At 40.2% G+C, this 26,554-nt stretch overlaps 1 protein-coding gene across 1 annotated transcript; it reads right to left on the bottom strand.

Annotated features, from left to right (window-relative positions):
• Nucleotides 1-1,285: 1,285 nt before the first annotated feature.
• On the bottom strand, nt 1,286-24,243 carry syndig1l (synapse differentiation inducing 1-like). The gene is made up of 3 exons (XM_028397605.1): nt 23,734-24,243; nt 8,968-9,105; nt 1,286-1,534 (listed from the first exon to the last, which is right to left on the bottom strand). The coding sequence occupies exons 1-3, from the start codon at nt 24,241-24,243 to the stop codon at nt 1,376-1,378; spliced, it is 807 nt and encodes a 268-aa protein (XP_028253406.1). The 3' UTR covers nt 1,286-1,375.
• Nucleotides 24,244-26,554: the final 2,311 nt, after the last annotated feature.

Here is a 26,554-nt window from a genome sequence, read left to right as displayed (position 1 = left end):
GATGTCTCTGTACTTTATTATTGTGAAATCTCCTCTGTTTTGTTAGCTGGAATAGGAAAAAGTATTTTTCAATGTACAACCTCCTTCACAGGCTGATCAATTTTAATTTAAGCTGTTTTATGATGTTACAAAAACAAGTCCTAAATCCAATCAATCACATGTTGCAGTGTGCTGCTGGTACATCAAGAGTCATGCAAAGAGTAATTGATCAGGTCTAAATTCAAAGCTGTCAGACGGAGACACTTTGTTTATATGTGCAGCCCTGGAGGATATGTAAGGCTTGCCTTTTAATGACATTATCAAACCTGATTTATTACTTCCTCTCCCACTGTGAATGGCTGATACCTTATTCTACATCATATTCCCAGATGCAGCGTACAGTAGATGCCCTGAATTTCTGATCACGTCACCACCTTATATCTGTGCTTTACTTTGAAAGGCTACACATGAACATTCCTCAAAAGCGATGATTGATAAGGACACATTTAGACAAGCAGGGAACACAAAACGACAATCAGAAAAGAATAAATAAAGCACATTTTCATGTTTGTAGGCAAAATCTTATCTGCATGAACAGATAATGTGAGTTCTTGGGCGATTGTGGGCTCATGTCTTTGATGGATGGAGACCTCCTCTGAGGAAAACTACAGGCCCGAGGCTCCCATTCAGATTCTTCCAATTTTGTGCCAGTTCATTTATTTGAATGAGAAGGAAACAATTTATTAGTCTGATCACATTTACCTTTTTCAACCTTTTTCAATATTTCTGTTTTTTGTGTGTTCATGATTTAAAGGAGACCGTAGTCCTGGTATTTTTAGTTGATGGGGGCAGATCATGGCCTGTTACAGACTGTAACTGAGATGACAGGTGGCATGGTTTTTGACGGCAGCTCAGATAACAACAGCGCCGCGTTGGCGTAAGCGTGCAAGTGATTCTTATTCCATGAACTCTCCTGTTCATGAAAACTTGTTTAAAGTCAATAGATTGTTGTCTTAGTTTCTTCTCTTCAAAGTCTCTGTGGGGTCTTAGAAGCTTGAAATCCATCAAAAGAGAGTGCAGCCTGTTTGAGTCAGTGTGATGCGGACTGGGCTCCAACATGGAATACTTCCATTGCTCAAACTCAGCAAAGTTTGTCTATCCCCAGACCCCCTTCGTCTGGCCTACCAGCTTGACCTCTCTCCAGTCACTGTTGCTAATCTTGGCTGACAGAGAGCCTGTAGGGAGAGAAGACTGGAAAAGAAAGGGACGGTGGAGGGAAGAAGAAGAAGAAGAAAAAAAAAACATTCCTTAAAGTCTGCAGGAGCCATGATGTTCCCCAGAGGGGGCTGTTCTCTTCCTCTTCTCCCCAGAGGTGTGCAGAGGGAACGTGCGGCTGCTATATGTGTCCTGGTTTGGAGAGGTAGGCGATGAGAGCTACCACTACCCCAACATACACACCGGTGCCTATGGTGATGGAAAGGGCAGCGAGGAACAAAGCCCTTCGGGAGGCGATGTTTGCCAGGGGGAAGTCACCTTTGTTGACAGCCTTGGTGGTCTAAAAGAAAAAGAAGTGAGGAGATGGAGAAGAGAAAAAAATCATTCAAAAAATACATTTTTGTGTATTATTTCTGTGGATAAATTAAGTAAATTGAAGGATGGGCCAGTTGACCAAGCAGGCATGATTCATCATGCATGGCAGGACTGAAAAAAAGGCAATTAGTGTGTAAATGTCAAGAGCTGCTGACATTCAGCTGAATTATGAGTGTGCGAGAAAAGCAAATTTATCATTACTTATATCTTTATATTATCACACGATGTCCTCTCTGTCAGTGTCAACAAGGATTTATTGCATTAAAGGTGCTGCTGCTGCAGTGGTCAATAGTTTATTTCCCCCTGTGACATCTGGCTAAAAACCCTTTCATCTACATCCTCTTCATAACTTCCATGGTGATGAGTCCATGTAAACACACACACATATATTCACATGACCACAGGAGAGCACATACTTAAACACTGATTGTCTAAATTGTAATACTTCTGTTTTAATCTGGCAAGGGACACACATGAAGGATCACTGCCAGATATTCATTATTGTGAACAGTGTCTGCTTTTTTTCAATGCAATCAGCAGAATATTGAATAGATGAGAGTAGTAAGAGAGAAAAGAGACAAAAGATGAGAGTAAGTTTAAGGGGGAGAAAGAAATTATGTTTTTTTTTTTAAAAAAAACTTATTTTGGTTGATAAGAAGAACCATGAAAATAAAAGTTAATCGAGAAGCACTTTTAGTCCTCGTCACTGAGCAGAACAATAAATGATGCTAAAAATGGTGTTTGATTTTGGTACCATTCTATTAGACAACTAATATGAATAATAAATACAACATGGAATGGATGTGTTTACAGAGCTGCTGTGCTGGATGTCCTCCAGGTATAGTACCCTACTATCTGAAGAGACTTCCCTACCAGAAGGGAGAGACAGATTGTTTTGATTTGTTTGGTTTCATTCACATCACTAAAGAGAGGTCAGCACTGAAGCAGAAACGACACAGCAGTGTTACATGTTTTGGACTTTAAAATAAGTTTCTGGTCACATATTTATCTTTCTGATGACACTTCAACATGTCTGAATTACAACCTGTAACAACGCATGGGTCAGAGTATTGTGTTGAATGAATGCCATCAATGACCTTCATTATTCTTGAGTCCATTTTAATAATGATCGAGTGAATGTGTGTGTGTGTGTGTGTGTGAGTGATGAAGTTGGCCTCAGGGTCAGTTCCTCTCTCTGTTATTAAAGCCTGTCCCTTTCATATTGGAGGTCAGCAGAGTCCATGAACATACCATTCATATTTGCAGCTAAGGTGAAGGGATGCGATGCCTGCTCGTTAGATGCAGCATCAGCAGCCAGAGTTTGTATCTGACAGAGGTAAAGAATGGAAAACACCAACGTTTGCCAGGCCTGTATTAAATTTGACCTTCAATTTTGCTCACAGGCTCTGTGGATCAAAGTGGCTCCGCAGAAGCCCTAGCCTCGCTCATCATAACAGAAATCTGGGAGGATTTTGGAATAGAGCCACTGCTTCCTCTTCATTGAGAGAAGCCAGCTGGTTCAGGTGCCTGGCTCTGCTTCTGCCTCTACCTTCTTTTCTCAGGTGTGCTCTGCATGATTAACTCAAAGGAGAGTCAAAACCAAAATTCTGAGCATTTGACATCTCGGCCCTAAACAGCTGCAAAAAAGATGGGCTGCAAAGTGTGTGCCAGTCTTACATCAAAATGCACAATGTCAACGTAGGTCTCTATTAGAAGTGTGTTAGTTTCACAGTTCAAATGTGCAAATCTATGTTTTTGAACCCGTTCTGTTCTATTAATCAGCAGGTAGATCTTAACAAAAGTCCTATTAGGATGGTGTTTGTATGATCAGTATCACCCGATCAATGTGGCTGTGGATACACAGAGGTTGGAAATAGTGTCCCTACCAATGCTGAGACCAAACATGCGTCTTTACAGTCACTGTTTTGTACTGCTTTCAATTGCTACTTTGGCTACATTCAGAAACACAAACCTGTCAGTCCGACCACAGTATCAGCACCCACAAAAACATCTCATGATTCCTGATTCATCACAAATGATGGAGTCATCGAGATATTTATACCTCCACCAGACCCCACCCTTTTTCATATTTCTCTTCCATGCACACAGTCAGATAATTAATTCTCTTTCTTTATTAGTCTCTCCTGATTGAAATATTGTATTATTGACGTCTACCCATTTGCACTACAGTCATGCAAACAGATGGAGGGCAGCTGCAGCTGACAATGAACCATTCTCTGTTAATAATAATAATAATAATAATAATAATAATAATAATAATAATAATAATAATAATAATAATAATAATAATAAGTAGGGGTGACATATCTATTACTGGAAAATACTGGAAGGTAAAGGCAGATACTAATTAGATTCTGTGCCTCCTGCTCTATCTTAGGAAGCCTCACAGCCTAATTACCATTCACTCCTTTCAAGAGCTTTGTTATGATTAGTAGGAATTAAATGTTTTTTCATAAGGATTTGTTTAGAGATGATTGTGAGGCATTTATTTAAATGAGATTTATTTATTTAGAATGTGTTTTTTTTCCCCTAAGGACAGCAGCGTTAATTAAAAATGTCAATCACCCTTGCAGTGAGATCTGTTTGAACAGACATTGAGGAGACAAACCTGGCTCAGACCTGAAGGATGTTACAGGCACAGTGATTTCTGCCAGCCTCTCCTTAACAACAGCAGGGTTTGATATTTTAAGGTGGATGTTCAAGTTGTTATGCACCCTCCTGTGAGTGTGTGAAGAAGTGCATGGTGGAATTTTTGAGGTGGGGTCGTCATCGTAACAAAGAAAACGGCCAGCCTATACCTCACCAGGAGCACGTAACATGAGGTCGATATTTATATATGGTTGAATTAATGAATAAATATGGTGAATGTAAACTTTTCCTAAACTTAACCAAACAACAGTTAAATAAATGTAATAATCACAGAAATAAAATTATTAACGAGAAAAAAACAATGGTCTTTTTATAGGACAACCCAGACTCCACCTTTTAACCATTAACAATCTTAACATTATTTTTATCCACTCAACAATAAATATAAAACCAGTTTTTGCCGATGTATGTTTTGGTTGTTGCTGAAGAAAACAAATATCAGGACAGAGTATCTTCAACATTCACAAACTGTTCATTAGTGCTGAAAAGGATTTTGAAGACAGTGGTCAATAGTCCAAGACAAAGAGCCAGATTACAGGCAGACAGAGACAGAGAGAGAGAGAGAGAGAGAGAGATCCTCTGCAGACAAATGCTTTGAAAGGTCATGAAGCTAATCTAGACAAAAGACACGCAGTCTTTTGCTTCCTTGTCAATACTGTAATTATTGAAACAACAGCGGGGTTATGAAGACTTAATGGAACATTAGGTCTAAATTCACTTCGAACGAGAAAATGCACATCCTCCCTCTGTGGATGTGTTACTTCCCCACAGCGAGGTCTTTAGTGGGAGTGGGCAGTTCTCTCAACCAAGGTAGGGCAGAAGGGCACACACTTAAAGTGCACCGTAAATGATTTCTCCCTTAAAATCTATTCAATGCATGTGTGTAAAAAAGCTACAACGTGGACAAAAAAAACCTCACATTGACACATTGTGGTACGTCAATGTGAGGGTTTTCTTTTTCCTTGAATACCCTTGAGAGGAAATGGTTAGAGGCATTTATGGCTTTATCTCCACAACCTTGACAAAATGATTGAAATGTGGTGTCAGAGAAAAAGATAACATCTCAGACTTGGCTGCGTGGAGACTCATACTGAGATGAGCTCTCGGAAGTCAATTCAGCCTCCTTAACCTTTTTTTTTTTGTTCTCCCTCTCTAAATAAACAACACATAAAGCTTGAAAAATCTCTCTCTCTGTCTCTCTACCTCCCTCATGCATGAATACATAAACTGTTTCACAATAATTAGCTCATTCATTTTCACTCATTATGATGACTTGTATGCCATAAGATAACTTCAGGGGAGTCTTATTTGCATAATCGTCAAAGGAATTGCTGCCGCTCCTCAACTTTGCGTTTTTCCACCGCAGATGTCTCGGAGCCGAGAGAAAAATTTATCAGCATCTCCAAACAAAACACTCACCCTATTAGTGGTGATAATTGAAACTCAATTCCGCTTCCCAATCAAATGCTCAAAGCTAATTTCCCTCAGATATTCATGGTATTCTAGTCATTATCGGGTTTTGGGTGTGTGTGGTTAACACTGAATCCTGAAACTGTGCATCACTATTTACCATAAGGGCTCTTCATAGACTTGTGTGTCGAGCACTGTATTTCAATTAGCTTATGAATGCATGTCTGATGCTGTGATTGTGTATTTACTGACATTCACAGAGAAGCTCTGTATAAGCCTGACCTTCCAGTAGAACAAAAACACTATTGATCAGTCGTCCACAGGCTCTGTGACAGAGGCTAACCTGCTTGTTTGTAAATGTATCCAGAGTACACAGTTGCTGTAGAGTCATGCTCAAATTATTGTGATTTTTACACCGAATATCATGACATCATGACAACTATGCTATGACAGTATTTTACTATGTGACCAAAAATAAATGGACATAATATTCAACTTCCAGTTTTAACATAGAAGGTGTGAGTACCTGCCTGTTCCTGACCTCAAGACCATCAGACGAACCAACCTCATCACTTCCACACATTCTTAGTGGGCTTGACAGCAAAGCAGGACAATGGTGGCTGAGTGTCCACATACTTTTGTCCTGTAGTTATTCTAACCCCAGAGAAGCATCAATTCTGCTCTATGCTGTCAGATCTGGACTGCTTCCACGGTCATGGCTGGTTAGACACATGACTACTATTGATGATTGGAATTCATTGAATGATTACTACTTAGCTAAAGGCTAAATCACTGTTTTTTTCTCAGATTTAGTTATGTGGGACAACAAACTCTAACAATTAAAAAATCTAACAACTAATAATATTGATATCAGATATCTGATAAGATTTAAGATAACATACTAGCACTTCACTCCAAAGTTTATAAAAAACTAAAGATGCAACATATATGATTAACTAGGTGTGGGTGCTCTAGGTTGCTCACTTCACAGACATAATATGTAACAGACAGTGCAGGTCTGTTATATCCTCACATTAACTCCAATTGAATTACATCATTCATTGGGACCTGAACAACTGAATGAAGTGAAGACCAGTGAAGTGGGTTATTGAGCTATAAAATTAAGCGATCCCGGACTCCCTCCATATCTTTTCCTGACAGCTCCACTGGATGGTACCTTCTAAAAGGGGTAGATTGGCAGAAAAAAAACCATCCATCCCTAAACACAGCCATCACTTCCCCATAATTACCCAGGAAGAATCAAATTAGCTCCTGACAAGATAATTCACTGACTGGCTTGGACTCTTGCGCCTTACAGATAAGACAGCTAAATGCTTGAGCTTTTGATAAGAATTTATAGTCAAAGGCAGAGCAGTTTACTGAAGAGCTCTGTCCGTGTACATGGCTGTGTGTGTGTTCATGTGCTTTTTCAACATGCATGTGTGTGTCTGTGTTTCTGATGGCCTTTGAATATGTTTTTGCCTTTGATGATACGCAAGAGGGAATTGATTAGTGGCAATCCCTGAGCTCTTTGGTTGACACCATCACAGCTGATTCCTGCAGAACACAACTGAAAAGTTGAAATCCATTTTGCATCAATACACTGCTAGTATGTGCTCTTTGCTAATGGTAAAAACACAGCTGCTTTGATGAACTGCCACTGTGTCACACATTCAATAAACTGCACTTAAAAAGGCCAGTTTCAACCAAGCGGCAACCTTCGGGGCTCAAAGTTGAAGCCCATGCGGAAGTGTCAAAACTTGTAATTCACGCTGCAACAGCTGGGGGTTGGCTCCAAAAGCGAGTAATTTCCCATAGACTCCCATGTTAAAATGGCCGATTTCACAGCAGAAAAGAACATGTTTACAGCCTGGTACAAAAAACCACTCTGGTCTCAGATGATAGGTTCTCTTCAAGTGTCGATTGTACGGGGGGTACATTTTTTTACAACTCACTCGTTTTAATTGTTTTCGGACTTAAAATTACGCCTAATTATGGGCGTTGCTTGTTGAGAGTGACAGACGACAGACGAAGTTGACGTATCACAGCGTGAGTTTCCTGCTTCCACGATCACCCACCCCCCTAAACCCCGCTCGTGCTCCCCCTCTTTGTCCATATTTGGAGTTTTGGTGGATGTGACACTGCCAACATGGCGCCGGTCATCACGTCCCTGAACCTCCCACCGAGCCTCAATACGGCTCTTCAGAAACAAACGGGTGACGTCACGGAAGCTCTGTCCATAGTTTTTACTGTCATTGGTTTCAACACATACGTAGATATTGATTACTCGGGGTTATATGGTGGGCATAGAGGCCTGAAAGACAGGTAAACACATGTCTATTTGCCCACAGTAGCTATTAACCTATTTACAGCCGTACAGAGCTGTCCCTCCTCCATCTCCACAACAACATAAAACACTGTACTGCGTGCATGCAGGGCTTTGCATCATTTAAGTGGGTAGCTATGGAGTGGGAGACATTTGCCCTCAGGGCTTTTTGCAAGAAAAGCTTAGGAAGCCAGGGAATGTAGCAACAAAGTCCACTAATGGGAGAGGGCTCTCATCCAGCAGACAATGTCCTGGTTGAAAAGGCTAACAGGGAAAGGTGATTCTGGTTGGTTTGGTTAAAGAAATTATAACCTCTGCTTCATGGTCCTACCTCATGCTTTCTGCCAAAAGCCTCATTTTAGGTGCAAATAACAGTATAGACTAAATAACAGCATCATGTTTATTTAAACTTATTTTTAATAGGTTTTTGTACATTTCACAAATTCCACCTTCACACCACAGCTCTGACATGCTGTAATATGATGGCACATCTTTATCGTCAGTCCTCTGATGACACCGCCAGTTCAAAAGGCCTGGTCTCATCTCAGCTTTTTTGAATACCTCCTATCTTGGTGTTTACAGTGTAAACCTTGAAAGTGATTTATAGACTCTTCTTAAAAGTGGCTCTCAGGCTGTTTACAGAGCATCAAGCAGCCATTACAGATTGGCCTTGAGTTATTGATGGCTAAGTCAGTTAAAAATTGGCCTTGTAAGAGAGTCAGCTGTCAGTCCTACTTTATATTTAATGGAACTTAATCTTTTGGTGATGAGTCAAACATAAAAACAGGGAATATGCATGTGTGTTTGTGTGTCTATGAATTTATGAAAATATGTGTTAGAGAGTGTGTGTGTGTGAGTGTGTGGTTGGGGAAGGTGTTGTTAGATCCTGACAAACAGATGCTGAATCATTCATGCACGACAGACCACAATTTTGGAGCTGTGTGCATTGCATGTCTGCATACATCTATGTGTGTGTGCGTGTGTAGTCTCACCCCCTGTGAGAAGTAAAAGGCTGCAATGCCCAAAGGCCAGAAACAGCAGAGCATGGAGAATATGGCCAGGCCGAGGTGGTCTCGAGGAGGGACAACGATGAAGTTGTCTTCACTCTCGCTGTCACTGGAGCAGTCAGTCTGCACGGAAAAGAAATTAATGTTAAAACATGCCACATTTCACATAAGCAGGTTGGTCCAGTTAACAGTTAGACTATTAATGATGTAGATGTAAAGATCAATCACCATCAGACCAAATGAGAACTAGTGTCAGCGGCTGCTTAGCTTAGCATGTAGACCCCAAAATAAAAAGTCATATTGGCCTATGAGGACCTATAAGGCTCTCAAACATGCTATATAATATATTGCCTTACAACAAACAAGGAAGATGTAAGCTAATGAGCTTTAGCTGTGATGGAAGGCAGGTATCCTTTGGAAAGAAAATAGGGAACACACTTTGTGCTATGCTAAGATAAACAGCCATTGGTGGAAGGAAACTGGTAAACAGGTATATTCATCTACTCTAACTTTGGTTAATTTCACCCTCATCCTGCAGATTTTTGACCTCTTTCCTTCTTTCCTCTGTACTACATCGTAGCACACCTCAATCATGAATGAAAGTTTGTAATTTTTTATCACTGAAATAGATAAAATAGGTCCTCCTGTGTGCAGTGCAACCATTTATTTACAGGTAGAAGTGATTTTCAAGCTGACTGCGCAAAGATCTGCACTCACGGAAAAGAAGAAGAAGGCGTTTGCGTAATGTGAAACAAAACATGTCACTGCATGCTGGATCATTTGCTTCCACGTAATGACACAGCTCATATTCATGGTCCTTTTTTTGTGTGATGGCCCATTAGTTTCTCATTAGTTTAGAGATATGGAGATTCTTACATTTTGGCATCTAAACAACAGATGGCATAAAAAAGAAAATGCTACGGTTGAAAGTACATTCCATTTCAGATCTGAAATAGTTATGAATCAAACACACCTCCTCCCTAAAGCTTTATGAAACTATTTCACGCTCCACGCAACATTTCTCACATGGACCTGCGACTCCTTCAGCAAAAGAGAAGAGTCACTCAAACATCTGCATACGGAGAAAATATCAGATACTTATCAATTTTTGATTTTCTGATCACTTCATGTATTTTTTTAAACAAACACAGCTAATCCATCCTAACAACAAAGAACAGAGATTCATTTTTCCCGCAGTCCCAGAGATGAAAAGAAGTCACAGATTGAGGGCACAGTTTCTTTAGGAACCATTAAGCTGCAGCCCTCCCACATGATCCTGTTTGAAGGATCATCCAGTATGAGAGGGGGGGCATGGAAAATAAATGAAAAAAAAATATCAAGGATAAGAATATATCGAGTCAAAGGAATTGAGTCAAATATTATTTTGAATGTTCCAGAGAACTGGGGGAAGGACGGGAGAATACAGATCAGTCAAATCACATTTAAGATTTTAATCTGACAAAGAGTCACCCTGATGCTCTTCTAATCTGAAAACGTGTCATTCCTTATTTTTTATTTTCAGTGGGTTTATGCCTCTTAATCCTTGAATTTATTTTAGTGGTTGTGGTGTGGCAAAATAATTTAGACCTTTAGTTTAAACACACACAGATTACATAGTTTAACTTCGGCAGTAATCATCAGATCACCTCATCTTCCAGGTTAGCTGCATTGTGTCTGTGATGCCGTACTGGTGTCAGTATCCAGACCCCTGGGCCCTGATATGATCTAAAGCTATATTTATTACAATTACAACACTTTAAACAAACATTTTTGTAATGATATGTTGAATAAATATCATCAATACAGGCTTATTTGAACAAAAATGCATTTAATTTAATGTGTTTTGTCTCCATGAGGGTGAAGGTTTGCATTGTATTAAATTGCCATAAATGGCCGAGATCTTTGGGAATGCCAGGGGTGAAATAGTTTTCAATTAATTTTAATAACACACCCCTCACAGCCACGCTGCCTGATTGATGATAGGAATTACAGGGTGGGTGGTTTAAAAGTGTGGGGGCCCCGCCCACTAATGGTAGGGGAAGCACTGGATTAATTCTCTCCAAAAATAGACCTCTCCAAGACAAAGAATGTTAAACACTGACTGAGCATGCAGCAAAATCTATTTCTAATTTATTGCTGTACGACTGTATTGTCAAGCTGTGATTGCGAAAATATATGAATATATTTTAATTTATATTGAAATGCTGACATAAAAAAGGTCAAAATATATGAGAGTAATGCTGCTTACATTGTGCATAATGTCATCCTGCCTTTATGGTGCAATCACTGCAGAGCCAGCTCTGCGCTGTGCTGTGCCTTAGAGCTCACTGACAATCTCTGCACAGCCTTCTGGCTGTTTGGAAAATGAAAACACACATCATCCAGGGATCCGACTGGCTTAGGTTTGAGAGAGAGAGAGAAGTTTGAGAAGCAGGAGACGTCAGTGCAGGTGAGTGAAGAGTCAGTGAATACATGCTCACAGGCCTGCACATACATAAAGGTCATTAAACAGAAAAGAAAACCAGCCACCGAGCTTCTGTGAGGCTGTCCTTTTATCACGTGATTACATTTCCACAAATGAAGCTCTTGTGAAGTGCAAGATCAATCAGGAAGGATCTGTTTTTTCACATCATTCACCAATTATCTCCCTATCCGCCTCCCTGAGCTCTCCCTTTTCACGCTTCTCTCACGCTCTCCCTCTTTCTCTCTCGCTCCGTTGCTCTCCCTCTCTTTAACCGCCCACTCTGGCCAGGTGATTAATAAAGAGCGCCTCCCTCACCTGCCCAATCACAGCTTAGCAGAAAATTTAAAAGTCTCTTCTCAGCTGCCCTCCTGATCGACTTCGGCAACCCTCCTTCACCCCAGGCACCACTAGATTCACGCCTCCTCTCTCCTGCTCTCCAGCCTTCTCCACCACCACCAGGTCTAGATTCTTTGTATAGCAATATATTCACTCTCATGCAGTCACCTGAGCCTCTCCTGATTGAAATATATGTTGTTACAGTTACAGTTCACAGATAATACTGCCTCTGTGTAATGTAACAGTTTTGTGTTTTCTACCTGAATAAATGAGCATGTGTGTGCGTGTGTGTGTCAGCCAGGCACCACTTCTGAGAAAGTCATAATGACTATGCATGCAGATGCTATCTGTACTCAGATATGTCCTTCGGGGTGTAAATCCTGTCAACATGAGACAACAAGCTGACAGGTAATGAACAGCTAATTGATGGTTTCAGCACTCTGCCATGACAGCCTAACCAAGAGAAGGGCTAGTGTAATTTGTTCAGGAGGGGAAGCGCCTCCCACCACTTCCTGCTCTCTCCTTTCTATAAATCTGGATTTTCTTTTTTAAATCTGTGCATATTTTGCTATGATTATATGTCAAGTAAATGTCATGACTCCTGAGTAAGGTAAACACTTGAAGATGATAGGTGTGTAAACATGATTTCTAACACTTTTTGAAAGTGTTGTTTAGTTTTCTGTTTGCTTATGATGTACAAACATACGACGTGCTTCTAGGATACTTCTGAAACACACCGCAGCGTGTCTGCTGGGACCACACAACGACTAGAGTGAATCAACCACCATGCCACAATGTGGGGGTTCATCCAGTATTTGAAAAAGAGAGCAAATAAACCTGATGCTGATGAAGTGTTGACTGTTTTGTTGAGTTTGTCTGTAATTACCACAGCAGCTGCCTGGATATACTCTGTGGAGGTGTGGTTAGGTTTGTGTAGGAAAGTCTTGGGGCTTTTGCGTGTCACGATGCTTGTTGATTGGAGTTAGTGAGCTAATCCCAACAGGCGACCTGTTTTTAGGAGATACGATATAGTTTCAGGGCTACTATTGCCTTGCAAAACAGTGATTTGGACCAGTCAGCATCTTGTGAGGAGCTACAGACACTTGCAGGCATCTTTGGTGGCATCAATGAACAGCGGTCTGATTGGTTAGCTTGTGATAGATGTGACAGTCCTCTAAAACCACTTTAATGGACAATATTTCTAGATGGGTCTGTGACAGCGTATCTGGTGCGTCTGTTTAGTGTTTGTTGAATATTTGATTTGCGATTACTGCAGGAAAAGGGGCTTGTTTGATCCTAAAACATGCTACACAAAGACAATACAAAACATATACATTAACATTACATGTATCTAACCCACCTGTCATTGTTTTCATGTCAGACTGCTCTCACATTTCCCCCTCTCAAATAAAAACAGCACCTAAAGCTTTTTGTCCTCAAGGACATCAGAATGAAACTGTCACCTTTTCTTCTGTCTATATGTTTCTTTGAGGTTTCTGAAGGTAGCCTGACGAGAGCCTGAACATGTCTTTATAAGGAAAATGTGGATATATAGTTTCCCTTTGCCATTCTTTACATCTAGCATAGTCAGTAAGTCCATAAAAGAATGCAATCAAAGGTTATATGTATAAAACAAACCAGCTTTTAAGATCTGGGCAAACCAGCTCCTTTCTTAAAATTGTACGAGATGATGAAACAACACACTACATACACTTCCAAATGAAACCCACAAAGACCCACCCAAAGAAATGAATGTTGTCTTTTCAACCATTTTATGAAGGGAAAGCCAATGTTTGATATTACACAAATTAATTGCTTTACTGTGTAGCTGCACAAAGGTAAAGCATATAAAGAGGCCTGGAATCATAGAAAAAGAAGCTGCTTTGCAACCAAAGGCGATTCTATTACTTGGCTGAATGCATAAGCAACATTAATGAGCAAATGCCATTAAAGATGCAATACAATCTGCTTGGAATTGCATTTTCAGCATGTTTACTCCCCTGATATAGAATATGAATACATGTGAAATGACAAAAACTCCATGATTTCATCATATGATGTCCATGAGAGAAACAAACCCGCTCCAAAGATGGACCAGAGAGACGTCATTAGACTCTGTGTCCTCTTAACCTTTTGTAGACACATATGGACACGCGGCCCGAAGACGGGACGATTCATGTTTCACTGCAATATCTCCGTCCGGGCGCAGCCATTTTGTGCTCTTTGTTGACAACCTATACCTTGTTGGAAAGCCACTTCCCTACTCTATTGATTGACAGCTCGTTTGACCATACAAAAGGATCAAGGGCCTCTCCGTACCAAAAGAATCCAATGAGCGACTATATCGAGCGAAGCACCTCCCCCCACTCGTACGCTTGTATTTTCAGCCCATTATATTTGACGCTGAATCTGATGCAATGGATGTATAGCCAATAAGATTTCCGTCACGGGGATGTCCCACATGAAGGGGTTGTGGAAGGAGGGTGGGCTACACACCTAAGCGTAAACATGAACAATGGATGCCGGCTGTCCGTGCGTACGTGCGTAACAGTGAGAGTGAGCGTATAGCTACATATTTTGGTGTTTCTAGCGACCAGAGAGATGACGAAACACACAGAAAAGAAGAATTACACCATTGAAGAAGTTATCGATGAGTTTACAATAAGGAAAAGCAACTTTTCTGACGAGGACGTGTCGGACGCAGAAAGTTATGTGTTATGTGTTGACTCGGTGGAAGAAGATATGTTCATTGAAGGAGGAGATATAGTCCTTGACAAGTAAGTGTAACTTTTATACATGTTGCAGTTTTATAAACAGAATGTAGACATTTCGAAGAATTCGTGAATACTGTGCTGTGTCCTTTGTTTTGTTTACACGTGTATGGGGGAGGTGTGCGCTTTTACTATTCCTCTACAAGTAGTTGTGGAGGACTGATTTGTGAGGTGAACAATGAATACAGATACAGTTGTTCTGTGAATGAATATCTGATATATACATACAGACATACATATGTCTATAGTTATTTTGTTTTATATATATTTTTTGCATTTTAGGCAAACACTGTTCTATTTTGTTTACCTGTGTGGTGTGCACTATTACTATTGATTTGTGAGGTGAACAATGAATGCAGATACAGTTGTTCTGTGAATGAAAACCTTATTTTTTGCATTTTAGGCAAACTGATTCAGATACAGAGTGGGAGCCAAGCACCAGAGCCAGAGCAGCCTCCTACTCCCAGTGTACAACATCACAAGCCAGTCTACATCTCTGGTGACAGTAAGACACCCATCAAGCTTTCTAGCTGTGCTTTGTAGCAGCCCGTGACTGTAACAGTGGCATACTGAGAACAACATGTGGCTGTGAAACCTGTGGAATTGTAAACATGTAAACAGTTTGCTGTAAGTAGTTTGGGTATTTGTTTAGATAAAGGTGTTGTTTTTGACCATATCTCTTGTTCTGAGTCTTTTCCTTTGATGCACAATTTCAGTTTCAGTAGAATAATGAGCATTCAATGTGTTTTTGCTTCACTAACATTATTTCAATCATGCTAATAGTGAATCTGAATATGGAATGAGGTTCCTCTAAGTGGCACCTTTCATTAGAGCTCTCATTGATGTCTGTATGTTGAAGCATTCCAGAGTTATGCACTTTGGTGCCAAAGTGTCCATTTGGAGACTCCAAATGGCACTTTTTGGAGAGCGCCTGGGAATACCTACAGAAAAACCTGTCCCAAATGTTCATTTCTTGTCCAATTACTATCTACTTTTAACTGGGAATAGGTAAGACTTCAGCCTGTGTCACTCCATGCTCCAGTTGTCAAGCAGCCTTTTTTTACAAAAAAAATTTAGGCGAGCTACAAAATCTTTTTATTTCTCTGTGTTTAGACTTCTCTCACTGTTAACCATTTGCAATTGCAGTAAATCACACAGCTAAAATAAAAATTCCAGAGTGTTACCTTCACAATGAGACCAAGCTTTTGCACATACTCCTAAGGGCTCACAAACAGCTTGTAGTTTAATTTGGGTATGCCTTTGACAGGCGTTTGTCAACTATTGAGGATGGTGCAAAAGGGTTTTAATAGTCGCCCCCTTATTTAATTATTGAATTTCAAAACACGGTGCATGTTTGCTTTATCTGCTGGTCATCTGGCCTATATGTCAGGCACAAGGCAGCTCTACCCAACACAACACTGATTCATCTGCAGCCTAATGTATGTTCTGCATACTAATGCAGCAAGAGTGCAACATATACTCAGCCTGTATCCATGCTCCAGATGGTCATGTTAAGTTATACCAGGTCAACCCCCCAGATGTGGTCCCAAGGGTTTGTAATTTATCAGTCAGTGTGATGGACTACTACCAAAGGCAACAGCTGGTTAAGGGACACAGAACAAGTTACAATGTGGTGATTTACACAGTGCCTGGGTTCAGCAGCTGTAATAAGAGGCCCACCTCAGTCAGGTGCCTCAGAGGGACCCTCAGTCACAGAGTGTGTGATCACAATAATAAGAGCTTTGTCATGATGCAGTCCTGTCAACCATGTATTACAGACTTTGGTGGGATGTATTACCTGCAGTGAATTAATGAAAAGTATTTGTTATTTTTCCTCCCATTGCCCTGTGGCCTCTTGTTGACAGGTGTACAATTTCGGGTGTTGTAATGAGGCTACAACGTGGAAGCACTACACACACACAATACACTTAGTATTCATGCTGTGTAAACAGGGTGAGGTGCACAACACAAAACTGTGTTGTGGAGAAATCAGTGATGAAATCTGACAAAAATAACAAGAAATGCTGGTCCTGTAGAAGCTGAATGCTTCTTGTATTTTTAATGATTTTTAGAAAAACTAGAGCACCCCTGTAACCCAAGGGTGTTATGAATCACAATGCAAGGGACCTTTGCTATGTGTCACTGCCTATCTGTCTCTCTGCCCACTATCACATAAAGTGGAAACTATCTGGTTACTATCTTTCCAAAATAAAGATCATAGTAGGCGCATCAGCTGCATCCCTGCAGCTGGATGCATTGTCACTGTAACAGCTTACATATTATAATCAATGGCTTTCTAATCAATTACCTGTAAAAATTATAGCTCAAAAGGTCACTGTCAACAATTCTATACATTAAACATATTTTTTATTTGCAAAAAGTCAAAATCCATCTAAAGCCAAGAGACTGATTACGTGCCTGTCCCTGCTCAGATTTGCAACATGTAATAATCCCTGCGGGGCTGATATTACTCAAAAGTCATCGCATTACAGGAGCATCTTTCTCATTATTCACTTTTTTTTAAATATTCTAAGCTGCCATTCAGGCGAGGATTAAACAAGCACCAGTGAGGTTTCATTTGTCTTTTGAGAAGAATGAGGACAATCTGATATTTCTGATTTGTAAATGAACACGTGTCTATATCACATAATGAACAATGTGTGATTTTAAGCCGCATCCTCTGGGACTGAAAAGAAGTGCCACAAACTGCAATTCCTCAAATGGTCACTTGAGGCTGGCTCCAAAAATGAGTAAATCCCCATGTTAAAACGGCCACGACTGCAGCATGAATAAGCATGCTGGAATGTTTGTTTATCATTTCTTCTTCTTCAGATCATCAGTCATTATACTTAATTATGAGACATCTTCAAGGACAACTTTGCTTAATTTCCTGCTTCCTCCCTTACACCCACCCTTCCTTGCTCTCTACACGTCCATTTGCATGACATATAGCCCCATGTATTACCATATGGCAAGGAGATGTGAAGGAGGGCATGACAAACAATTATTGAAACACACTGAATCAAACTGAAAGGTCCCTTTATTACTACACTGACCCAGCAAGCAAATTCTATCAGACTGCCAGCTCAGTTTGTTGGCATGTCTTCACTGGATGCGCCTTGGCCAAGCTCAACACATTGACAACACAATAGGAATGCTGCTCTGATGGTGTGCTAATTTAGTGTTGCTGTGATAAAAACATCCTCTAAAAGGCCTTGATATATTTTCAATTTATATGAGCCTTAGGGTCAAACGTTGACCCTTTTACATCTCTCACACAGAATAGTGATTTACTGAAGCCATGCTGTAAATGTAAGGATGACATGTGAAGCTATAATTTAAATAGCACTAATATATACATAGTATTGGTGACGTGACTTGTAGGTTGTAAAGTTGGTGTCACATAATTCAAATGAGTATTTATAGAAACAGTGTTTGCAGCAAGCCTGTTTATTTCTGGGGTAGTCATAAACAGGCTTGCTGTTGAACATTTTAACATCGATGGGAAATGCTTTACTTTAGCAAGCAGCCTCAAGTGGCCAACCGAGGAACTGCAGTTTTGGAAAATACACTTTTTGTTTGTTTCAGTCTGCATTTTAAAGTACAAGTATGTACGTCTTAGTTTGAAAATGTCCTCTCCTTCTAGTCAAGAATGTGTCTTATACTCCTTTTCATTCCAGGCTTAAAAACCTTTGACATGTAATCTTGAAATTTTGAGATGTCACAATTTCCATCACTTAATGAAGCCTTAAGATTTCTCTGTCTGAGTGCGACCTGCAGAGCTGTGGAATAAATGTCCTCAGTCAGCTTGAAAATCAATTGAACTGATTTAGTCCTGAATTGAAATGATCCAAGAGATCGGTTTGTCATTTACTGCTAAATGAGAAATGTCTGACTGCCTGAGAGATGTCTCCAGAATACATGACATGGGTTCATATTGGATGCTGGACCTTTCAGAAAAGGAACAATATGTGTGCAGTGAACTGAAGAATGACTATGTTGTAGATTTAATGAAGGACTCACATCCTCTCAGATTTAGTGAGGATGATCTAAAATGCTGCAGAGGACAGGCAGAGGTCATTTGTTGATATAACCATCTTTTTAATTTATCTCTCAATTCATTCTGCATGCTGGTAACAGTCCAATAACTGTAATGAAGAAATGGCACAAGAAAAGGAGAGAATAGGCCATTTTATTGAAATGTTGCACAGAGGCAACAATGCCACATGTTCAAATTATTATGTGAATATGAAATGTACTGATAAATGCAAATTTTATGCACTGAAGATGGTGAAACAGATGGTAGTCAAATAGTGACGGTGTGGGTTTCATCCTGAGCTTGAATGCTATTGTTTTATGTGGGTGAAAATTCAGAAACATGTAAATGTCCTAATGCATGACTGCAAGATGAAAGATATGAAGGGTGGTAATGGCTGAGGGAGCGTCCTCCTTAAAGTTGTGATCCTTCTCATCGGATCGAGCACAGCTTTTGATGCAGTTCATTACTGCCATTCATTCGGCTACAGCCACCAAATGCACTGTCAACATCAATGCTGAAGTCTGCCATTCCAGCAGCTCCCATGATTCTGACCATTGTTTACTGACTCCAGCTCAGAAAGAAAAAGCTGAAAGCTTATATCTTTACTACGAGAAACAGTACACACACACACATACAGTGATCAACACAATATATACCAGTCTAATTAAACATAGAAAGCTCCAGATCATGTAACATTTTTCTGAAACCAATCACACCCAACTTTGAAATAACATTCAACTAGAATTATCATGTAAGATCTTAATGATAAACCTCATAATAAGAAAATACCATCAGCCATAGCAGAGGTGAATAACACACTGATCTGGTCATCATGGCATCGAACATTTGGTTCATTTGTTAGAAGAAGAAGAAAAACTTAAAAAAAGTTCAATCTGGTTCTGAAAGAAAGGGAGTATGTAGAACATTGGGCACCAGAAGTGGACCACAGAGCCATGGATCATGTGTTGCCTACCTTGGCAACACCGGGCCACCAAATTCCACAGATCTCAATACATCTGAGCTTGGATTTGCTGGGCAAACAAGTCCAATCTATGGAGGCCACTGCTCCAAACCTGCAGGACTTAAAGGCTCTGCTGAAATATATTGGGGCCAGATACCACAATGCCTTTTTAGACAGAGATCTAAATGTTATACCTAAAACATTTTTATATAAAAATCAAACAAACATTTGTCACTAAATGTCTTGATGACATGAACATGAACTTGCTTTCACAAATCCAGATACTGGTGGGGAAGATGGTCACTAAAAACCTGTACAAACAAAGAAAATCAATTCTTGCTGGTTCATTAGCCGCACTTGGCTCCTCGATCCACCTCAATCACCTTGTCTACTGAGATTACATCTGCAGGGATGAACGATTTCAGGATGTAAGGTTTAGACTTTGTGTCTTGAAATGCAGTCATCTCAGGTTGGTGTCATTCACAGCTCTGATTTCTCAGGTAAATAATGCATTATGCATCATTGAGCTGTTTACATTCACTGCCAACACTTTCCTCTATACAGTGGGGCAGCAATTTGTCCACAGGCCGTAAATGCTACCTGTTAAGCAGGGCATCACCTGGGCATCACCTGTCAAATTACAGTTACATACTTTGGAAAAGTCAAATACACACTATAGCTCATGTGTGTGACATTACAGTGATTGCTTTGAAACTACTTTGCTTTGAGGGCCATGGATGGAACACTAAGACAGGGGGAGCTGATCTGACAGTCCTGTCATCTGTTGGTTGTGGAATTCAGTGCCTTGCTTGACGGCACTTCAGCATAGTTAGTTTAACAAATGAGCTGCACATTTTTTAAATATTTCCCTTCGACGTCCCCAAAACAATGTAAAAGGAGTAGAAAAATAAGAGGTGTCAAACATGAATATAAACAAGTATCCTATGGAAAGGAAGAAAACAAATCAATAAGGGACCAAAGAAACCCGTCAGTGCGGATGTAAGACATGAAAAGGCTTTGACACTGAGAATATATTTAAAACAATGGGAAACTGCTCTCCTCTGCTATTAGTTAAATCATACACACTTCTCTAATAGCTATACTTCGTAACTGCATTCATTTCCTCCTTGAAAAAAAGGTCTATTTTACTCCACTGATTCTCCTCAGAGGCTATCTGTAATCCACCCAGGCACTCTGTAATGCAGTAATTGTGCTTTTTAAATAACTCACCCCTTGATAAATGCAGATAAATGCAGAAACAAATAAAATGCAGAGCACTTCACTCGCCTGAAATGAATGTGTGTAGAATTAATCATTAGTTTAGACTGTTTCTCACACTGTACGTAGCACCTGGGGCCGGATGTATAAAAACAAAACATCTTTGGTATCCATAAGGGAATAAAGTGCAGTGAGGCAGACAAAGACAAACAACAATGACAAGATTATATATAGAAAAATACAAATTCATGTATTTTTCTCTTTGTTTATATTGTAGCTTAATGGTTCTATTTCACTGTGATAATACATTTGTGCTACAGGCCCTATAAATAACCACAGCAGTGTGTGCATGAAGGCAGCTGTTCAGCAGTTGGAGAACCTTGTTAATGTGACACAATCAGTTAAACTGTACCTCTTCTTCTCTCGTCTCACTGACAAGTCTAATGAGAGGTGAAGCGTGCACAAGTCTGGATTGAATGTTTAAGGGCGTTTCTAATACTGGAAAGCTGTGTGAGTGGAAATGATGCTCACGCATGTGTGCCTGAGAAGCAGGTGTATGGGTGGCCTATAAATCTAATGATTCTGATCACAACACTCCTGTTTGTATAGATCACATCATGTGCTAGCTCCTGTTGCATGGAATACTTCTAATACCTCTTTTAGTCAGTTATTATTGCTGAACTGGAGGACAGATACGGCGGGTTCTCAGGTTCATGGTCACTATTCTCTCATCTACTGCTGGTGAAAACCTTATGCCTTTAGTGATGGCAGTGTCACACTGCATGACTAGTATGATGATTATGGATTAGCCATTGTAGGAGAAGGATCGTATTGGTTAGCTCAACGCTAACCAATACGATTAGTGAAAAATATAAGAAACTCTTTAGACAAAAGCCATTACACCAATTCCTGTGCTTAACCAAAAAAACAAGAGACTATAAGGTTCAAAAACCTTCTGTTAAACTGTGGAGTAACAGTAAAGAAGAGTAGTCTTGAAACATTGCTGAGCAGTTTGGTGCCAAGTCAACAAAAGTGGCATAAGTGATTCCTATTTAAATCAGCAGCGCAAAACTGGAGGACCAAACTCACCAAAGTGTTCTGCGACTGCTGTGTGGATTACTTTGTCCACATAATTTAAAGGTCCCCCCTTTCCTCTGTTAGCTTGCCTCCTTGCAGGAAACAACAAATAACAGGAAACTTCTGCAGAAAAAGCTATGCAGAAGTGTCAAAGACTGCAGTTCCTCCCATGACCTCTTGGTGTTCATCTGGCTCTAAAAGTGAATCGAGTTGCCTTTTTGTCACTAATTGTCACTCTAACTCTTTGCCTGTATATGAACTAATCAAGAGTTTAGGTGGACCTTAAAATGGCTCTTCCGATATGTGACATCACAGTCTTCTAAAATGTCTGTATTGAAGGAGCTGTTTTTGTGGCAACATTTAGCATTATGCACTTCCAGACTATCATACACACAGCCCACCTTGGTGTCATTGTTGTCAAGCTAAAGACACCTTTTATTGTTGCACCAATCCACATCTCTGTCACACTGTGCCTACAATCACAGTAAAAACATGCACTATCACTGTTGTGCACCTGCAATATTTTTTCCAAAAAACAGCTTTTAAAGTTCCTCCATCACACAATGCATGTACAAAAGTACTGTCTAACTGTACAGCTTCAATTATTCCATCCACTGGTCTCCACAGAAGGTCTCTAAACCTTCTGGGTATCTGCCTCAGGAAGAGAGGACTGCAAGTGAGGGCAAATACAGCAATCTGTGCTCATTCATCCTAAACAAATCATGTTATTACTACGGTAATTTAATTACACACAAACACATATATCCACATAAAAATGAGAACTCATTATGTTTGACATTTACTAACAAATTAAATTAAATTAGACCAACCTTAACAAACTCAACAATTACTCATCAACAATCAGAAGCTTTACCATCCTGCATTCATTCAGATAATCCCTGCAGTCAGTGCATAGACTCATAAAGCTTTTTAACATTTCACAGCATTATTAAAAAGTCTGAATTGTGGCAGACTGGGCAGCATGACAGAAAAACACCACACACTCTGTGGTGTCACTGCTCTCCCACTGGGATGCTACATAATGGCTCCCACTGTGTGTTTCCGCTTTACATCTGAAAACTGTGAGTAACAGCGGGGCTTAATAATGCTTATTTTATTTTTGTGCTGTTGCTTATTTTTGAACAGGAATTATGGTGATATGAACAATATGTCTTCACTTAAACACTGAATGGGTGAAAGGAGCCTCACGGTTTTGTCATCTGTTCTCAAAAAAATCAAGACACACATTATTTTTTTCTAGTAAAGCTGAGAAAATGTAGACCTCTCTAGCTATATATGCACCCATGTCACGTTGCAGCTTCACGTTTATCACAGCAATCCAGGTTAATTCTTGGGGACTCTGGTGCACAGCAGCCGGTCCATTAGGTGTTGCAGGACACCGGTCGACTCTCAACACCCTATTCCGTCTGTCCAATCCCCTAAATCCTTTTGAGAGCTTTGTGCTATTGGTCGTGCCAGTTGAGAGTGAAAATACTGTGGCTAATGCTGTCATACTGTAGCACCTAATATCCCAGTGTGAGGCAGGCATGGGTGATTTATTATTATCTAACGATGAATTTTACTAGAGTTGGGGAATTGAGGACAAGGTCAGTGGATCAAATGGGATTTGTGCTTAGTAAAATGTCAGTCTGATCCAATAGCTGAACCCAATCCTTTGGTGTGTGATGATATAACTGCACTCATACCGGAGAAATTCAAGCAAGCTTGCACTCATTTAACACAAACATGCCATAGGTATGCAAGCTGGATAAAAGATTGTTATTCAGAGGCCACAAAGGTCTAAAAATCAAGGAATGTACTGGCTCAATTCATTTAGTCCCAAGGTTAATTGTGCTTAAGACTCACCATTTCTTTGCTTTCTTACCTCATACTCCACGTACTCCTCCTCCTCCACCTCATAGGAGACGGTCTGGATCTTGATGTGCTCGCCGTCCTCCAGCAGTTTGGCTTGAGGATCCTCCGCCCCGGCCGTGTCTGCTCCAGCTGTGTTGGACGCCTCCTTGGCCTTCTTCTCTGTGAAGGTGGTCTCACAGCACTCGCTTTTGTATTCCTTAGCCTTGATGCTGCCGCTGTCCTCTTTGTACAGGATGAAGTTGGGCCTGTAGAAGGCCTCTACTGCCAGATGCAGCGAGGTGGCGTCCAAAAGCTGCTGAGATTTCATCTTCCCATTGGTATTGTAACTTCCTCCGCTCACAACATTGCCGTTATTGACTTTTCCTCCGCCCTCACCCCCACCTCCTCCTCCACCTCCAGAGAAGTAGTTAATAATATTTTCCTGGTACTGATTATTTGGGAAATCTCCACCATAACCGTTGACCATGTGCTTGCTGTTTTTGTCCAGCAGCGGGTTCTGGAGTTCACTGAGATTCTCCATAGTTAAAAGGGTCAGCAAGCGAGTTAAAGGAGCTTCTCAGTGACGACAGGGTGGTTGAAGACAGACAGGTGAAACTGGTTGCAAGCGTCAGTGAAGGAGCTAATGGCATTAAGCACTCAGAGATCTGCAGAGGAAACACACAGCAACAGAGAGCAGGAGAATTTTTAGAATCAGTGGAAAACTTGAAGCAGAATGTTATTTGACATCTACTGGCAGGTAACAGTTTATCTAACATTCGCTCACATCAGATCAAAGTTTGGCTGTCATTCCCTCCGCAGCAACAACTTTTACAGCACCCCCGCTTGTCAACAGCTGCACCCTGCAGAAGACTCAATTAAGTTTAATTTGCTTCCCCATTTCAGACATATAAAGCAACAGATACCAGAGTAACGGCAACATCTAGATCCAACATCTCATCTCATCCTTTACCATCTCAGTGTGTTTTCTGTGCACCTGATTTGATTCTTATCTCTGCATTGTTATTTTTTTATTAGGTGCGATCAAAGTGTCATCAGCTGCAGCGTTTGATGTGGAGCCGCAGAGGTCTCCTCAGCTCAGAGGGCTGCTCTCTACATCTATCTGTATCGATGCACTGATAATTACACTGACAGAGTTTTAGTGGAACATTAATGATTATGTTTAAACAGGTTATAGACAGAGCTTAAAATTATTCTTTGATGTCAGCCTGCATTGTACTAATTAATGCTGATGAGATGAGTCAGCCTGATCTCTGTGGGAAGAAATACTGAAATGAGTTTTAGAAACTGATACAGTTACCAGCATTGATTCTTAATCTGTTCTGATATGTGTGTGTTGTCTTGGTGGGTTCTGTACAGCACAGCACATTTTCTGTTGTTATATAGAACACAATGAGTTGAGTTTTTTTTCTAAATATGTAAACTCAAGTTACAGGTGCTACTGTGAATCTTCCTGAAACTCTAATAATTTGGCCCAATTAAAGTACTGTGATCAAATATTTAACATAGGTGTTTGGGCTTTTGCAGTTTCCAAGGATGACCTCTCAGAAATTTGTGCCATCAGTTTGGACTGTATGCATACATACATACACATATACATGTATACAGGCTTTCATAAGTAAACATTAATTTAATATCACTATCAAAATCAATAATACAAGTGGTGGGTGTTGATGCCTGTACTCTAAATTCAACTATTAAAATTATCCAAAACAACATATAAACTTATTTTTTCTCCTCCAAGCTGTTTCCACACTGTAACAAAAGTTTTTTTTTCTGCTTCTCAATGTCATGCTTGACCCCTGTCTGATTAAACTGTGTTTAAAATAGAAATGCCAAAAGCAGATTATTTCCCAGGGTCCTGACCGGACATGTATGGATGGCTTACTGCTGTATTCTGAAACGCTTGAAGGTAATGTATTTCCAAATGAGACAACAAGATTACATGGAAGGCAAAATGGTTTTGTGGTGAAGGGATGAGGATAATAGATTGTGGTTCACAGGTTAATAACTTGCACACTAATCGCCTGATAGGGGGTTCATGTATTCTTTGTATTTTACTTTGCGGATTCATTCTGAATATGCATACTGAATATTATATAAGGCATATATGTCATGTTTAATCATCCAGTACAATGTCCATTACAAAGGTTTTTATAGTATGAACTCATTGGACAAGACACACTGGTCCCATTACACCAGTGTCCACATATCCTGACAATTATCTAATGCTTCTTTCTTTCATTTTCTTGGAAGCTTCCTGTCCTGTAAAGTTTTACTTATTTATGCCTATTTTAATCTTTAATTCACAGTGCAATCATCACTTCCTTTGAAACCCTGACTCCCCTCCTTCACTTACTTTTTATGTTGCACTTTTTCTTTCTTTCACTTCCTCGTTTACCCTCCCCAGTGTTGGTTTTTTGTTTGCCATACTTTTCATGTTTTCGCCTTCATGAATAAAATACAAGCCCCATCGCTTCCAGACTTCCTGAAACTCTGTAAGCACTGGACAGCCGACAAAACCTACACGGTTCTTCTCAACTGGACCTCCCTGCGTTTGAATATAGCTGACGCCCGGTGTTCCACACCACTGCTCCTCTTGGTCCATGTATTTAGGTTCGGGGGGGGATAGCACACTCGTGCTTAGTTCTTCAGCTAGGTTGAACAGAAATGTGAGCAGGAACGATGAGCTGGTGCTGAGGTCGCTGTCTATGCTCTGTGTTTTTGGTGCAGGATGCGCTCTGACCCGGCCAAAAATAAACAAATAAATAAAATACTGCGACCTCTAAGAACCACAGGAGCAACAATTTGTTGCTAAAAAAATTAGCTGCGAC

Source organism: Parambassis ranga, chromosome 24, assembly GCF_900634625.1.
Source record: "Parambassis ranga chromosome 24, fParRan2.1, whole genome shotgun sequence".
In the NCBI taxonomy this organism is placed as follows: domain Eukaryota; kingdom Metazoa; phylum Chordata; class Actinopteri; family Ambassidae; genus Parambassis; species Parambassis ranga.
Note: the sequence above shows the minus strand (reverse complement) of the source record. Positions and strands in the feature narration are given on the sequence as shown.